This window comes from Haliaeetus leucocephalus, unplaced genomic scaffold, assembly GCF_000737465.1.
Source record: "Haliaeetus leucocephalus isolate CR32 unplaced genomic scaffold, Haliaeetus_leucocephalus-4.0 Scaffold1, whole genome shotgun sequence".
Lineage (NCBI taxonomy): Eukaryota > Metazoa > Chordata > Aves > Accipitriformes > Accipitridae > Haliaeetus > Haliaeetus leucocephalus.
Window position 1 is genome coordinate 13712363 of NW_010972437.1, and position 17448 is coordinate 13729810.

Below are 17448 nucleotides of genomic sequence, written 5' to 3' on the forward strand. Positions count from 1 at the left end.
CTGCTTCTGTGTTACTTTTTTGTAGGTAAATAGTGCACTGATTGATGTTGAAGAAATATACTGCTTATTGACACTTTTATTATTCAATATAATTATATAATGCTATGCAAGATGCTTAATGGAGAGATCCACTGATACTAATGAGAAACATTGCACTTGCTTTGAAATTAAAAGATATTAATACTTTTCTCATGTATTTTTAAGACAGTTTTTCATACATCTTCCCTGTCTTATTTCACCTACACATTCTACTTAATTATAAAATTGTGTTACATCTTTTAGGGGCTACTTTAGGCAGTGGAAAGAAATGGGGTATCTTCTGAAATAATTTAAAAGAATACCGTTTGGTAAATAAAAATATACTTCAGCGTGTTGGTTTGTTTCCTAAGGCCTGTGAGACTGATGTTCTTACCTGTCTAAATTCTGATATTATACCATCAGTAAGCTGTTTGGGAATAGCACACACTGTACTATAAAATATACATGTCAAGATAGGTGTAAGGTCAGTGCAAATATATACCGCTCCATTTATTAACAAAGCTCTAAATAGAGATGGTTGTAGGGTGTCAAAAAAAGGAATAAAAGTATGTTTGTAATTCTTCATTCTTAGGGCCCGAGTCTTATCTCAGAGGCTGGGGAATGAACTGTTAAGCAGCTCAAAATAGTTTATTACTGTCCTTTTACATACAGATGCAGGAGCTGATATGTGTGATAGAGGATAATATACAAAATCTGAGATTTGACTCTAGATCCTTTCGGTCGGTGTAATGTCTTTATGAAAAGAGCCTGAAGTCTGTAAACCAGTAGTCAAAATGAGAATGAAAAATCAGTCATTAAAAATCCTTTCACAGTTAATATCTCACAGTTTAACCTGTAAATCAGCAGATCGCTTTGTCAAAAAATAACCAGACTAAACCAAAATTACTAAAAAAGGTATTTACATCTGTAAAAATCTTAACATCTAAGATGTTTCTTGCTGGACATGTCATTCCAAATTCTGTGCATTTCTTCTGGTGTTATCTGGTGCACTGTGATGACCCTGCGGTACCTGCACAAGCTGTAGGCCATTTTCCAGTGATTGAAGCCACTGTTTTGGAAGGGGTGAATGCCCAGCTTCCGAAGACAGAGTCCAACATACACGTCTTCAAGATGAAGAAGTCTGGTATGAAGGGAGGTTTTGTAAATCAGTTCCGCTACGTCAGCTGAAAAAATGTAGCCGGTGCCTGAACAGAAGGGTGGGTAATTGCTGTCGGGATACAAATCTCTTGGCATGTACCACTTACTGCGAACATCTCTTATTGGTCCTCCATTTATAACGTAACCAGTGAAGTACCTTCTCCTTGGCTTGGTGTTAGGTTTGAGCAGCTTATAAATAAGATTATCCATATTTACAAAAATATCACTGTCTGTCTTCATAACATACTTTGCTTTTGAACAAAATGTTGCTACCCACCTCATCCCCATCAATGTTTTCAGAGTGAGGTTATGATAAGAGTCAATAAAATCTTCCACAATAATGTCGTGAAAAATTTGGCTTTCTTGCTCTACCATTTGATTTAACACAGGATCTGCATTTTTTCCCAGAAGAAATAGTGTGGTGATTTTAATTCCTTTGAAGTTGTTTTCGTCTCCCCACGTTTCTCGAATGGCTTGCCTTGCATCAAACTCTTTGTGAGTTGTGCTGATAAGAATGACCAAAAAAGGGATGCTCTTCTCACATTTGTTGGGTTCATTGATAAGAAAGTCAAAGGAATGTGGATTTATAGGTCGAGTTCTTATGTTGCCAAAGGAAACATTTTTTCTGGCTATGGATATGCTACTGAGCTGTCTGTGGCCAGTGTAGGAAGAAGTAGGGCGAGTTATACTTAAGTACCAAAGAGCGCTTGCCCAACAAACTACTGTCAAAATGTATAAGCATGAGACCTTTGAAGCCATTGTTCCTCTAGCTCTTCTATTCCATGTGATGAATAAATAGCCTTTGTACCATGAGCGCACCTATGTCCCAAAGAGGCAGCATATTATTAATGAAACGTGAAAGTTCGATACATAAAAGTAACTCTGTAATCATTCATGGATCTCACATAGGAGCTATTAACCCTGATGATACTCAGCTTTTCCTCTTTTACTAGCAGTGGCTTCCATTTCTTGGAATTTTCTGTTATTTCTGAAAAATATGAAGAAAAATTTTCCATTGCTCGATCATAAAAGCCTAGGGCAATAAAAACAAGCTTAAATATGACTGGGCTTTAATAAGCGAAGTGTCTTAATGCATTTCTCGGATATCTTTTTTTTCTCATGAGATACTACAATGCAAGATAGTGTACTAGAATATCGCAGTATAACTGAAGTAATGCTTTTATGATTAATAATTTCTCACAGATGATAATATATAAAAAAAGTTAAGCATGCATAGCATGTTGGCTGCTTAGGTAATTTTAAAGGTATATGAAAATAATTTTCTTGTTTCTAGCATTTTCTTGCTTCCTAGCATTTTTTTTTCTGGACAATCTTTCAAAATATGCTGTGGAGCATTTTAAAATTATTTAAAGAATGAAAAATAATTTATCTTAGGATGAATAGCATTGGTGGCAGCTATGTACATGAATACCTACAAATCTCATTTGATCTAAATGTTGTTAATATCTGTCCTGCTACCAAGAGCTTTCTTTGGTGGAAATCAGACAGAATGGCACTGATTGGTAAAGGTACAGGAGAGAGAGATACGTATGCTGTCTTACCCATGTAAAGATCAGCTCCTGAGTAGACTCCATAAAAGTCTAGAAATAAATTAACACAGTTCAGTTATTTTTGTTGGCTTCCTTCTCTTCTCCCCCCAACCAGTATTTACTTTTCATGAGCAAACATCATTTGTATACTATGTAAGACAAATCGCGATGGCAGCCTATTAACGGTGTCACTTTGCCGGCCGGCATGCAGAGCGCTTGCCTACCCGGCTGCGGTTCCTGCACCGGCAGCCCTTCCCTGCTGTTGTGCCAGTCCTGCCTCTGGCACCGGGGAGCTTTGAGGCTTCCCTCGATCCGGGGACTGCGCCAGCCCTGAAGCTTCCTTTGCTTTTAGCACCTTTCCTGGGAATGAGTTCTGTTTATCATCATTTCATGGAAATGAGACAAGCTGCATTAAGCCTGCCAGATCAGTGCTGACTCCTCCAAGGCACACCGGTAGCTGGAGAGTGCCTGCAGGCTCCGCGTTCCTGGGTTTTGTCATTGCATTGCTTCAGAGCTAAAGGATAGTAGAAGCATGCAACAAATGAGCTTTACACAAGAGTCCTTGAAATAGTTAATATTTACTTTGGGTAGAAAAAAACATATATGGATTCAGATAACAAGATAGAAGCCCCGTCTTAGAAATGTCCTTTCTGTTTCCACACTGCTTAATGCGTTGCTTGGATTACATCAAAGTGCTTTTTAAGGAGCCCATGCCTCCCCTGCGTTGGATATGTATGGTCTCCTTTTCCTTTCTCCGAAAGCAGATGAGAGTGTGGCCCTGGAGGTGGCCCCGTGGCAGGGTCTCCTGCCAGATGATCTGTTGCTTAGGGTTTGTGCAGACAGAGTCCCCCTCTAGGCAGGCTATCAGAGTTAAAGGACTGTTATCCTGTGTCACTACTTCACACTGAGCTGTAAAAACAGCAGAGAAATAACCTGAACGTCTGCTAAATATGTACAGATCATAATCTCCTTGTATGTTCTTATAAGTAGTGCTGTCCTGCTTGTCTTCATTACGTGCACTTTTGGTTATTTAATGACCAGAACCCACATACCCCTCTCCCCTTCCACAAAACAGGAGAACGTGAATTTGTGACCTGTTTCAGAGCATCATCAGTTTCAATCGATTTTGCCCTATAGCTGGGGCAAGTTAATGAGGTAGAGGTTGACTCTGATCTCCTTCACTACTTATCACAAGGCTTGGGGTTTGTGATCTTTTCCCACCAAACAGTAGCAGTAAATGCTTGGGAGCATTATATTTAAGCGAGGCCTTTAATTGCGCCATAGGGCTGCAGAACGCAATGATCTTGGCGCACACACATACATCCTTGTAAATAAATACATTTGTGATAAATCTATACACAAATGTTACTGTAATGTCTGAAGAGGGGATCTGGCCTGCTGTAACAACCCACTGGGGTCACTGGGACGCAGTTCTGAGAAAGACAAAACACATCCCTGATCTGGTAGGTTGGTTTTCTTTCTGGCTTTGTTGTGAATCTCTAATAACCGCCCCCACTGGAAATCCCAGCGAGGAAAAACACCCGGTGTGAAATGCCATAACGTAATGAAAACATAAGAGTGTAAAGTCTAGAAGACTGTGATAATAAAGAAATACAGCAGTCATGGATTGGAGATGTAGAGTAAGAGCTATGTACGTCAGTGTATTTAATGGACTCCAGCATTAAGGTCTCACAAATACATCTAATATTCTGCATATGATGAATTATTTTTAGGAAACTATATATTGCATTCTCTAAACATGTATGTTCTTCTACATCTTTTGTTTAATAAAGGCAGGTGCATTAGTTCCCATGAATACTGTGCAGATATCTGAGGGAAAGGAAAATTGTAACCAGTGCTTCTTACAAACTGCAAAATTACATGAAATAGCTTTTCAGTCCAGCAATGTCACAGCTGTGATGTCCAATCTTGTGTGCTCTGAAAGGATTAGAAGCAACAAAAGCCTTACACCATTTTGAAGAAAGATTCTAAGCTATGGTAGGGATTTTTTTGCTCAGTTATGAAATCTACACATAACTGTCCAGGATGAATATTTCTTATATTGGCCCTTGGATTGCTGTCTCTTGAAATAAATTTATCTTTTTCCTGTTGTGTGTTTGTTTTTTTTAGTTTGTTTGTTTTGCCTTTTTTAAAAGAAAAATAAGAGTTTAGATGGTGTTCTTTGGTTTGGAGTGTCTTACACCATCCCTGTGGTAATTTTTTAGCAAAGTGCAGGGGAAGTGGTTAAGAGTGAACTGGCTGTAGTTTTCTTGACAAATGAAATTTTAGATTTAATTATTTTTTAGGAAGTTTGAGAGGAAAAACAAAAAGAGAGCTCCCTGCTTTCCTGTGATGGGGTCTCTGCTATTCCTAGTCTGCTGTGAGGTGAAGGTGTGAAGATTTAAGTTCATGTTCCTGTTTTACCTGAGCTTTTTGCTATATATGGGGAACAGATTTGAAATAAAATAGCACAAACAAAATTGGCAAATAGTGCAAATACAAAACAAAATTTGCTGAGGAGTCTTGGTCTGCTATTTTAGGTGATGATATTGTCACTTTCAGGAATGATCTCTCATTCTTTGAAGGATCGCAGAAGGGGTTAGATAAGTAGCTATGTCGTGTATTTTTTTGGCCATAGAGCAAATGCTCCTACAAGAAAATTTTTTTTCTTGTAACATTGTTCCTGCACAGTAATTCCAATAATGTTTACCTTGCACAAGCAAGATAATACATAGCTTGATTAGGCAGGGAAACATGAACTAAGCAGCAAAATGCATATTTTGTGATGATTTAGCAGTCAGGTATTTCAGAGGTTGCCAAATTCTGTTATAAAAGATGGTGCTAATTCATCAAGGACCTAAACAAGTGCCTAGCTCAGGCTTTCCTAGAATTGCTCCTGTGTTGAAGGTATCTTGCAAAATTATTCACAGTATCAAAGTCTGTGACAGCAAACCTTTTCCTTGTCATGTGTTGTGACCTGAAACTAAACTCTGCAGCCATGCAGTATTTGGGAATTGTGTATCAAAGATGTGAATTACAAGGAAGGAAATCAGAGTGTAAAATGAATGTGCTCAAATTATAGTGCGTTAAAACTTTTGTGTTAGTTACTCATTTGGAAAAGGGGAGGAATGAAGTGTGTGAACTAAGGTCACTACTTTCATCTAAAGAACAACTGAAAGCACTTCAATGCCCACATATTATCATGGTTCCTGTAGCAGTTTGCCCAGAACTTCTTCAGAACATTTTTTAACTTAGTCAATAATATATATATCAAAAGCTGCCTTAAATATTAAAATGTGTGGCAAAATCATTACTTTATTGTGTTTCTAGTCCTGACGCTGGATTCACTATATCGTCACTATAAGGATGACTTTTTTTTTTTTTTTTAGTTTTGCCATGATGTTCTTGAATTTGGTGTTGAAATTTGAAGACCTTCTAACAGCAGGATATGGGTTGTCACAAGGAGAGCGGAAAGCTTTTATCAGCTTTAGATTTTGTCTGTTGGGATAGGGTATGTCGCATTAGGGGACATTGGCACAGGCAAAGGGAAGTGTCGCCTCCTTTCCTTTGTTCTGTGGGGCGAAAGAAAGCTTTTTAGCAGGGCAGCAGCAACGTTAAGCACGTGGATCCTTGACTTTAAACATGTTTTAATTCAATCTGTCCCTTATCCCAACCTGGCTGGCATACTCAAAGGCTCAAGCTTTGCTAGGGTAGAAGATGGTAAAAAGCAAATATTTAGCACTGTGTTTCCATATTGTGACTCGAAATTGTGCACTTAATGGTGCTATTCACAGCTCATGCTGTGCAAGCCAGAGAAACCACCCAGTCGGAGCACGGAAAGCAGTACTGTGTAACTTCTCTAAGTAATTGACCTGAAGGAGACTGTATTTGCAGCACACACTTTACAAGCTGACTGCACATCAAGAATAATCCTCCAGATAATGAGCAAATTTGAGAATCTTGCTAACTGTTCATGGGCAATTTTCAGGCAGACGTCAAATGAGTTCAGCAAATGTTACTTGCCAACTGCAATATTTTGCTAATATTTTGGAATGCTGCTGTCTCTGCTGAGAGGTTGTTGGTCTTTTTCTTTCAAGAAAGCCCATCCTATGTCAGTGCAGTTGCATTAATGTAACTAGATCACGGTGGATGCACATGATAGAAACCACAGCTTTTGAAGCCTGGCGTGTTGCCATAATTGTAATCCATACCATGTCGCTACCTACTGCTGAGGCATAACGTAGGTGCTGAGTGGAGGCAGTCAGGATGCTGAGCCCTGGGGATGACCCTGAGTGAGAAGCTGAGGGAGGCCGCAGCTGCTCATCCTGACACCCAGGAGCCTGTTAGGCAGAGCACCACCGAATCAAATTAACACTGTGCATCTCTGCCAAAATGTACCTTTTCCTTTCCCTGAAAAAAAAGAGGGAATGCAGCTGCTCAATTATTTAGTAAATGTAGCAAACTCTTCTCATTTCCCCTGAAGAGACATTTTTTGTAAGAGTTTTCTGTGATCGTGGCTTTCATCTGCATATAGACCAAGACATTGAAATGTCTTCATCGTTTACGAAGTCCTTAAATTACCTAAGGAAAAGTCTGTGATTATTACCAAATCTTGTTGAGAAGATAATTATCCTGAACATTAAGAACACATCTACAAAGAAATTTGGAGATGATGTTATGTTCTTGGCTGTATGTTTTCATAGTAATTTCTTGAGGAAATTCTGGACAGATGGCATAGGTGATTTAACAGGAGATTGCAAGCTCCTCTCTGGCAACTTCATTTGAAGGTTTCTTAAATATTCCAAATGCTTTTGCTGTGCTTGGGTGTAATGGACCTGAAACCAAATCAGTGCTTCAAAGGAAGACCTTCCCTTCTAGAATATAAGTGGTAAGGGACTGTAACAGATGTAGGAGCCACAGTCTTGGGTTGAGGGGAGGAAAGTACAAGCGTTCATTTCAGGTCTGTGTTTTTTAGAAAAATCAGTTCTTCCACTTTGGGGGGTCCCAGCCGTCATATGTTAACAGAGGCTGGCTTCCCTTCTCTTCCTTCAAAAGCAACAAGAACAAATATTTTCTGAAAATCAGGCTATGTTTTAAGATATGCTGTCTGTACATAGAGAGTCATTCCTTGTTCACAGAAATATTGATGATGGGCTTTACCCTAGGCAGTAACAGAATGTGAAAGCAAGTATTTGCACAAGTGATTCTTTCATACTAACTGTTCTCTTTTTATGAATGGTGATTTGCAGATGGTTTATGCTGTATTTTATCACTGAATTGAAGAATTGAATTCTGGAAATAAATTTGGGATTTATAAATTATTTTTCAATATTTACTACCTGCTCTTCATGTGAACAAAAGGTAAGAATGACTGTTCATTAGGGAATTTTATGAAAAGCTTTTAAGTCTTATATAGGGAAAATGCAAGTTTTAGAATTTCTTGTAAATGTGCCCATGCTGGTGAAACTTCCCTAAGCTTTAAAGAGCTCCTGTGTGGTCTTGTAAGAGTTAACTATTAACTCTACATGAAAGCAAATCTGCATATGAGTGACTTTTCTGTATTTTCCACTTCATATTTTTTCAATGAATGTACCTCTATAAAAAAGGATTTTCTGTTCTTTTTCAAGAAGTGCCGAGACAGCCTACATAAAACAATTAAACTGTGTTTTCATTGCTTTTTTTCTCATGCTTAAGAATGAATTATGCACCTATTTTTTCTCAACAAAATAATTTGCAAGTTAAAAAGTAAACAGTTTCCACCGTGACTAAGCTGTGAAGTGCAATTTTCAATTGCAGAAGATCAAACAGTTGAAAGAAATATTTAGGAATATTTTGATCAACAAATGTCAGATTTACCATGACTGAGGGGAGTGGGATAAATTACTGGTTAGGAAACGTGAGCTTGGCATGAAGGACCATTCCTTGGCTGGCAACATATGGAGGTGGGATCTCAGTGTTGGTTTTAGCAGCTTTTCTCTCTGGCTTGGTTTGTACATCAGGAGCTTTGTAGCTATAAACTCCCATCCAAGTTTTGCAGCTCAGGAAGTATTTTCTATGCAGAAAATAGTTCCCTGCTTTCTCTGAGCAGAGACTTGAGAGCTGCTAGGTTGGCCACACACTGTTCAGTGTTTTTCATACACACAGAGCACTCCTCAGGGAGTCAGGTGATAGCCATCAGCTTCAGAATGACTGGGGAGAAGCTGCTTTCTCTGGTGGTGACTAGGAGCCTGGTCTGCACTAGATGTGGCTGCATGGGGCTTCTGTAGCTGTATTTTCTTCATGGTAAATCTGCCTTTGAATAAAACTGGCCTTGGAGAATGCCCTGCAATGGTAGTGGAAGACAACATGGTGATAGATCAAGATTCAAGCTTGTCCAAACTAGACACTGTGCCTGTCTGGGTTTGGGTATTTCATAAAAGCAGAACATGCACAGTTGGTTTGCTAACCGGAAAAAAAGTACAATTTAATAAAATCTGGTATTTGTAGGAAATGGAAATTTTTTTTTTCTCCCATCTGGCATGTCTCAACATTACATTTTCAGTAGCCCATTTAGTGTTTTGCTTGTTTTTTAAAAATAAGCCTCTTTGTCATAGTCATTGCGTGTTTGTGACAACCTAGTCTTCTCCAAAGTCTCCAACAGTGGTATCACACAGCTGACTCCTTGTGGAAAGAGATGATAGGACAGACCAGACCCTGAGGACCATCTGTGCAATGGATGGGTTTCTAAAGTTTTAGCAAACCAGCTGTGCTTGGTCAGATATTAATCTAGAATGGTTAATAGCTAGATTTTACTCAACTCAAAATAATGTTAGAACTTGGGACATGCCAATCAGCAGTTCTGTCTTGCTATATTGCTGATTGCAAGTGATTTACCTGGAGCCAGTGCATGCTGCTGTTAATGGGAGTTTTGCTGCTGACTTTAGTAGCAGGCATTTTAGGTGTATAGCCTTTGCACTAACTAAAGCGGAGAGAAAAGAAATGAAGAACAAAATGAAAGAGCGGAATAATTTTAAGCAGAAATATTTTTCTTTTCATTTTCTTTTCTTTTTCTTTTTTTTTTTTTTCTTTTAAAGTTGCCCAGGAGATGTCAAGTGTCAGATCTGTGCATTTTTTCCCATGAATGCTTTTCAGAAACAATTTTAAAAAACACTTTGTGACTTCATGTTGTGATAGGTCATTTGTGATTACATCAATCATGTCCTGTTATAGCAGCAACGTGTAAATTGCATCTCAGTATGGTTATAAACAGATGCAAATAACGTATTTCACTTTGGGTTACCATAGCCACAACCATTATTTTCTTTAGCTATTGTGCTGCACTCTATTGTGAAATGTCACAGCAAGGTTCCTTAGCTCATGTCACCACCAAATTGGTTACAATATTTTGCATCTAATGAAAGTTTAGGACAAAAAAAAGAGGCTTTGAGTTCTTAAAAAAAAAAAAAAAATTCAAGGGGAAAACCTTTAGAACTGCTTTAACAAAATCTTTATTACTCATAAAACAATTTTACATAATTTATTATCAGAACCAAAAGGTTAAATTACCTTCAAGTAATAGTGTTTGAAATCAAATATACTGCTGTTCTTGCCTTAACCTTCTTGAATTTCACTATTTCATTTCCTTTGTATTCACAGCGATGCCTGTGAAACGGTGGTCTGGGTTATGACACCAAGAATAGATGACAGTGGCCTTGATTCTATAGATGCCTACCTTAGCGGCACTGCCGTTCTCAATTAATCTTTGTCACAAAAAGGATGAGTAACAATTATGTGAAGACTGGAACACCTGAAATCACACTTACAGTCTCTGTGGTGATGATAACTCATTGAACTGGATAATGAATCTACTTCCCATAATTTACATGCTATCAGGGGCATTGGAGGAAAAGTACAAACAATTAAAACTTTTGGATTTACTGGGAAAAGTTCTAAAATAATTTTGAACCTGCCAATTAAGGTGTCAGTCATGATGCTTGGGGAACTTTGCTTATAACCGCATCAAAACTGGGGGCACTTCAGGCCGGAAACATTGATTATTGCTATGTATAAATACATTTTTACAACCTCGGAGCACAGCTTTTATAGGCAGTTACTGGAGGGACTCCTCCATATCTCAGGTGTATCTGTATGATACCTATATTTATTGTAATCGTTATATTTCTTTTACCTGTGAATGATGGAGAGAGATTTTTTTAAAGGCTGAAAAATGCCTAGAATTCACATTATTTTCTCATTTCTTCCACAGCAAGGAGGCTAGAAAATTTTGTAAACAATCAGTTTAGGTGATCATATAATAGCATAGCTCCAACATTTTGTGATTAAGAAAAAACATTAGATATTATTAGATGTCCAAGGAAATTGTTGGATGTTGTGACGCTGTGGCTACATGGGCTTTTTTTTTTTTCTTTTCCCTGGAAATAATCCCTATGTTGAAGAGGTCCCAGAGCCTTGCTCTGTCCATCCAGGAATAGGTTGCAGTTCAGTTTTTTTCACGTTTGCATTACAGTAATTAATGTGAAGCTGTGTTGTGAAGCATTTGTCACCGTGAGCTATTTATATGTCAAGCTTCAAGTTTCTAATTCCCTTTGTGAAATAGTTGTGATATGTTTAATGCAAGCTGTTGCTTTCAAAATTGCACCTGTCTCTTGCAGAACTGTAACATAAGAAAACCCCCAACCAAACAAATTACTTTTGTCTTCAACTTGGAAAATATGGCCCATACTTCAGCCAGGTGACTTATTCTCAAATATACGGAAAACATTTCCTAGACATACTTTTTTTTTTTTTTTTGGCAATTGGTTAGTTACGATTGAGGTTCCCTGGTTTGCAGGAACCTTTCTGGGCATGGTTTTCTGATAGCATGACCTTAAATCTGGCAGAGACAAATAACGCAGCCAGGTGGTGGCTGCCTGCAGCTGGCTGTGCCCCTGCCCTCCAGCTGGGAGGTGTTCCTGGGGTGCTCCCCCAGCACCTCTCCAGCTGCAGCACCAAGTGCCTGCAGTGCCGGCCGGGCTTTCCAAACACGTTACTTTGCAGAGAAGGGGTTGTCCTCTTGGAAAAGTGGGATTTGCCTCCCCTTTGCACTGAAAGGAGCTGGAAAGACATTTTATTGGCTTGGCCGTTAGCCTTAAATACATGGAGTGGTGCTTTCCTGCTTAGGAGCTGGTGTAAGCATCAGCTGGTGTAAGTGCTCACAGGCCCACTGACCTCAAGGCAGCTTAGTCCAGCTGAGGACCAGCACTTCTGGCTGTCAGCTATTTATGATTGCCTTTGCAATGAAGACTGGAAACATGTTTCTTTTTACTCTATCTTAACTAAATGGTAGATGGGGTTTTGCTCGAACTTAAGTGAAAACCTACTTTTACTGGGGATTGAACAAGAAAAATTTCAGCTGCAGAAGAGGGCATTTTTTGCAAAGCTATTAACATTTGAGAGCAAGGTAGTGTCAGGCCCTTTCAAATAGCACGTATGGAGCATTTCACAGACATGACCCCAGACAATTTGTCAGCATTTAGTTTTCTCAAGCTTGTGGTTGAAAGGACCGTTGCACTTACGCATTCATAGAACATGCACTCAACACAAGAGGCTGTATCTCTTGTGGCAAGGATTTAAAAATGGGCTCAGGGTAACTGGAGTTTTCTGGATGAATCCAATAAAGGAGTGCATGCTGCAGTATATTGGTAAATATATATCCTTGTGAATCCACAGGAGTAAATTTGTCCTCGTTCTTCTACAATCTTTCAAAAGTGCAGCAAATTGTGTCCTCAGCTGGGACACAAGTTTGAAAAATACAGTTTGGGATCATAAATGGTCACTGCCTCCTTAGCTAAACTGTAAATCCATTCTGGGTTATCAGCTATGCTGACGTAGTCCACCGTCTTTCCCAAAAGAATGTTTCTTTATTTTTCCACTTTATTCCCTTTACAAAAATTGTGAACATTGTCTATTAGTCTCAGTGAAAGAAACCTGGGTGCCTCTGGAGAAAGCAGTCAGTTAACAGCTTTTCCATTTGTGCTCAGATTAGAGTTTAACTTGAACCCTATGAGAGTTGTTGTAGGCAAAAACTGAGGAAGGTTTCCCCCAAACGGCTATTGATGAACAATTCGTGAGAATTTCTCAGTTAATAACTCTTATCTCCCAGGTGGGCAGAATATGGCTGATAATCTTGGGTATCTAATAAAGCTGCAGGAAGAACTGCATTCTGGTAAAGAGTAAATCTGAATTCCTGTTTCAACTCACTTTTATCACTTATGTCGTTAGAGATGTCCTTCATGTGTACTTTTAAAGTTTTCACTAGGGAGCATAAATCTCAAATCCTGAAGAACTGTGTGAGTAGTCAGGAATACTAACTCTCATTTCTCACATATTTTGTCTGTGAGCCTTCCTAATTAGGGGTATTTGCAGTGACTGGTAAGTAGGAAAATAGCTAAGCAAACTTCTTCCTAACATGCGTGCGTGTTTGACGTTCTTTCCCTAAACATAACAGGGCCCATTTCTATGGACTCTTTATGCTGCCAGCACATTTTGCTTTCTCTTTTTCCTATTGTGACTAGGGAAGCGTAACCATTGCAATTGCAACTTCTCAGAATAATTGGAAACTCTCCAGCTGGCTTCTCCACCTGTAATTGTGTTGTCCCTAGTGGGTTGATGTAGGTGTAAATGTAGACTCATTGTCTATACTGAAGGATTTCTCAAAACATAGGCAAAGTAGTGTTATGTAAAGGATGGCCTCAAGTATATTCAGAGTTGAAAAGCAATGAAAGCAGTCTTTCTCCTCCTCCCAGCTTGACTTTTACTGAGACTCTACTGTGGCATGGGGAAAGCATGCGATTACAGTGCTGCTCCAGAGAAGATTATGCACCAACTTGTACACAGTGTTGCTCAGTGCTTTCTGTTGCTCTGCTTTCGTGCGTTGTTAGCCATCTTTGGTGTCAGTGATGCTGTCTGCCTTGATTCTGATGCAGCTCGACAGACAAAATTCTCTTTTTACCACCCACTTTTCTTTGGGATGTGTTGGCTTCTGCTTGGGTAGGAATATAATGCAATACTGATAGAAATCAACTTTGTGAAGCAATAAACAGTAAATATGTTCTGTCACTGTGCCCAAGGGGAATCATATCATACCTTAGTTATCCATGTATTCAAGGCCAAGCCTTAAGGAGAAAGAGGGTACATGAATCTACAGTGTAAAAATATAGATTGTGTCTCTTAGCTCTCCATCTGGGAACCTTCAAGAGCTTTATAAACACAAGCTCACTGAGCAGCTGTATACCCCAAGGAAGCAGGTAATATGGTAATAAAATATGCCAAGCAAGTTAAGGGTCCAAATCTTAATACATACTTCAGGGTTGTAAGAATTAGAGCGGTTTCCCAGAGAGACATTCTTCTGGGAGACTCTTTCTCTTATAGAAGCAACATAAGATCAACCCCCCTTTTTGATCATTTTCCAAACTCTGGGGGTGCTTAGTCTTTGTGTAGAATCAGAAGAGATTCCTATATAAATAACATGAACTTAGACCTTCTCTGGAGGAAGGTGTTTGGCTCAGCGTGGCTGGAAACAACAGGGATTCTCCTGAGCATGTTTAAACTCTGTGCAGGTCTCCCTCAACATCCTAAGCCCTTCTCTTGCTTTTGATGGTGTCCTTTCAGCATTATTTTAATCTGAGAGATCTCTTGAACAAAAGAGATTTCAAAGCAGTCTGCAATCTGTGGTTCCGTTTATTTCCCAGCTATTCTGATATCAAAGGCAGCGCGAAGCAAAAACGGTATGAAATGCAGTAAAGCAGCTGCCGGGCCAACTGTTGTGGGATCACACAGGCCATGGGAGGAACACTGCTTTGCTGTGTGACCGAATGCCTGACGTGGGAGTCCGTTAGATGACACAGCCAGTGTCTCCTCTGGCGCTTTCTATGTAGTCAGGAAGAACGTGTACTCTGACTCACCCTCCTCATGTGAAAAAAGCCAGAAAACATGAAGGTGGTGCAAACATCAGTAATGCTTTGTCCTGCAGCTTGGGAGAAAATAATTGGTTTCCTGGCAGTCTCATGCAAAGCAAGGGCAAGAGCTGCTGGAGAGGCGGGGGGTCTGGCTAAACCCTGCCGGTGCACAAAGGAGGACGGGCAATCCTGCCGGGGCGTGTGGAGCGAAGCCTCCCCATGCTGTGTGGTTCAAGGTGAGGGGAAGACAATCTAAATGCAGAAAATTTCAAATTATTCTCTAAAAGTCTTTCTTGCTACTGATACAATGAAGAGTAATGCCCCAAAGGAAAGGGATGTAAATAATTTCTTGATTGTTTCTTTTGGCTGCATGGTAACAACATAACTAAGAGTGGCCTCGGTTCTGTTAAAGAGAACTTCAACATCTTATTATTCTTTCTTGTGCAAAGAAAAGCTCTCTCTTTCTCTGCCTTTTTCTTTGAACAAATTAATTTGCCAGTCTGTATAGCTCAGAGTGCACATACTTTGCAAAGATGCTGCCATCTGCCATTTAGTTTCCTTTCTAAGCTGTGATCTTAGGCATATATTTCAGGGAAAAGGAAGGCAAGTGGTTGAGTTTATTTTCCCTTTGTGTTAACAACAATGGGAATAATTCTAGAGCCAGGCAGTAAGGCTGCCTGAAATGCCAACTGCAAATCACCTTTTCAGCGAGGCATTAATTCATTCTGTGAAAAATATGCACAAACTGGGTAAAAGAGCTCCATTTCAATTCCTCCCCCTATCTGCTGGCTGGATCAATTAAACTCCAAACAGCAAGTTTTTGAGATGATTTATGTCAAATTATTTTTTTATTTTTCCTAACCCTTATTCCTGATCGTCTTCCCTCCCTCTCAACTGCTTGCTACGCGTGCCTCCTGCAGAAGATGGGGGAGCAGTGGAGGGTGCTGCTGGGTGCATGGCAGGGCCAAGGCCGCCTGTCCACAGCCCTCCCAGCAGTCAGGAACCCCCTAATGGCTGAGGGAGATTAACAGTCCCTGCCCGAGGAGGAGGAGGAGGAGAAAGGGGGTCTCTTTGCCCCTCCTCGGCTGTTTGTGCCTTGTCTTTGGAGACCGGAGCTTCAGGAGCTGAGAAATACTATGTGAGATCAAGATGGAAAACGTTTCTTTGCATCTGCACCTGGGAAATTAGAGCCACAGTGTGTGTGTGTGTGTAAGCCAGCACCACCACAAAAAATATCCATGTGTTCATTAATACTTTATGATTATTTTTAGCCAGATCAGTTCCCTAATCAGATTTGCCTCATGGTCACACAAAAGCGTGGATCAGAACAGCTAAGGGGCATCATCAGCCTGAAGTGAGAGGATGGGGCAAAACAGGGCAAACCTGTTTTCATGGCCCCACTCCTGCCTTAAATGATCATGAGAGAGCTGAGGTCTCCCCTTTTTCCTCTGGGGACTGTAGCAGTAGCCCCAAGGTTTCCTTGTACAAGAGTAAGACCAAGCAAACAGCTCCTTTCTTCCTCTTGCATTGATTGCAAACAAGTAATAAACCAAAAAGCCTTTGCTTGCCTACTAAATATTTAGGTTTAAATCTCAGTGATGACTGGAATGTTTGGAAATCAATTCAAGCACTTCTTGAGAATTAAAAAAATAACTCCCTCTTTTCATTTTTTTCATTTGTTTTCACAATACCTAATGATCCTTTGTATCCTTTGACTCTCCTGAGATCACTCTGAACTTAAACTAGAAACCTAATTGGATTTTAACAGGAAACTTGTTCGTGCATATAGCAGCTTAAAGGGCATGAATAGTATAGTGTTTGAGAAGATTGATGTGATTTTCTGATTTTGACGTAAAATGAAAACATAGTGAGGGGCTGTCACAAGCCTCTGAATCAGCCAGATTCTTTTTAGAAGCCAAAGACAGCTCTTGGCTCAGGTAGGCTATTCTCCCACACATGCCTTTGCCAAAACAGAGTGTGTGTGTCAGGGTTTTTTTGCTGTTGTTTTTCTCTCCAGATGGTGTAACGAGGGATAGACTGCTCATTGCTTGCCAAGGGTTGTATAATATTGTAGCAAAATGCAATCCCAAGCTGCAGTTTTGAAGATAGCGTATCAATCACTTACTCATCAGGTTCCTACACTTCTTGCGTGTAGGGTCAAACCTCTGTCATCAGGCCAAACCTATTAACAACTTTCATCCAAATGTTTTGAGTGTGATGAAATTTGGTATGTTTTTACTCCAAATATTGGTTAAAGTGTCCACCGTTAGGATGGTAAGAGCCAATATGCAGCTGATCCTCTTTTTCTTCTGTACCTCCAACCTAAGTCACTAAATCCCACAGGTCAGCTAAAAATAATGCTGCTTTGGGTTTGTCTGTGATTTTTCTGTATAGTTTATCTAAAGTAAAAGCAATAAGTACTTGCTGTCACAAATTACTTACTTCCATGATTGTGATTAAGTCATTTATTAGCTTTTGAAACACACTTTGAGTTTGGGATTTCCCAGGAAACTTTAAAAAATAACTTCTTGCATCTAAATGAAATTATAATTATAAATATAGATAGAAATGAGATAGAATAGTTTTCCAGCTAAAGGGTGCGTACTTTTTCACTGGATTGATATCTGAGTCTTCCTCCTGTTGACACTCATCTTCAAAATAAACCTGATATGAGTTGCACCTTCACTAGGTAACAAAATGGCAGAATGATCCACCTTCTGGCTCTCAGGTGTTTGGGATAGATTAAACATATCTAGGAAAAAAGTCACCTCCTGAGAGTGGCATGT

At 39.6% G+C, this 17448-nt stretch overlaps 1 protein-coding gene across 1 annotated transcript; it reads right to left on the minus strand.

Annotated features, from left to right (window-relative positions):
• Positions 1 to 705: 705 nt before the first annotated feature.
• Positions 706 to 1935, minus strand: B3GALT1 (UDP-Gal:betaGlcNAc beta 1,3-galactosyltransferase, polypeptide 1). Its single transcript, XM_010567280.1, has one exon. The coding sequence runs from the start codon at positions 1933 to 1935 to the stop codon at positions 955 to 957; it is 981 nt and encodes a 326-aa protein (XP_010565582.1). The 3' UTR covers positions 706 to 954.
• Positions 1936 to 17448: the final 15513 nt, after the last annotated feature.

Bases quoted from the DNA above. Each gene is read 5' to 3' on its own strand.
- B3GALT1 (XM_010567280.1), bottom strand. From the start codon at position 1,935: ATGGCTTCAAAGGTCTCATGCTTATACATTTTGACAGTAGTTTGTTGG.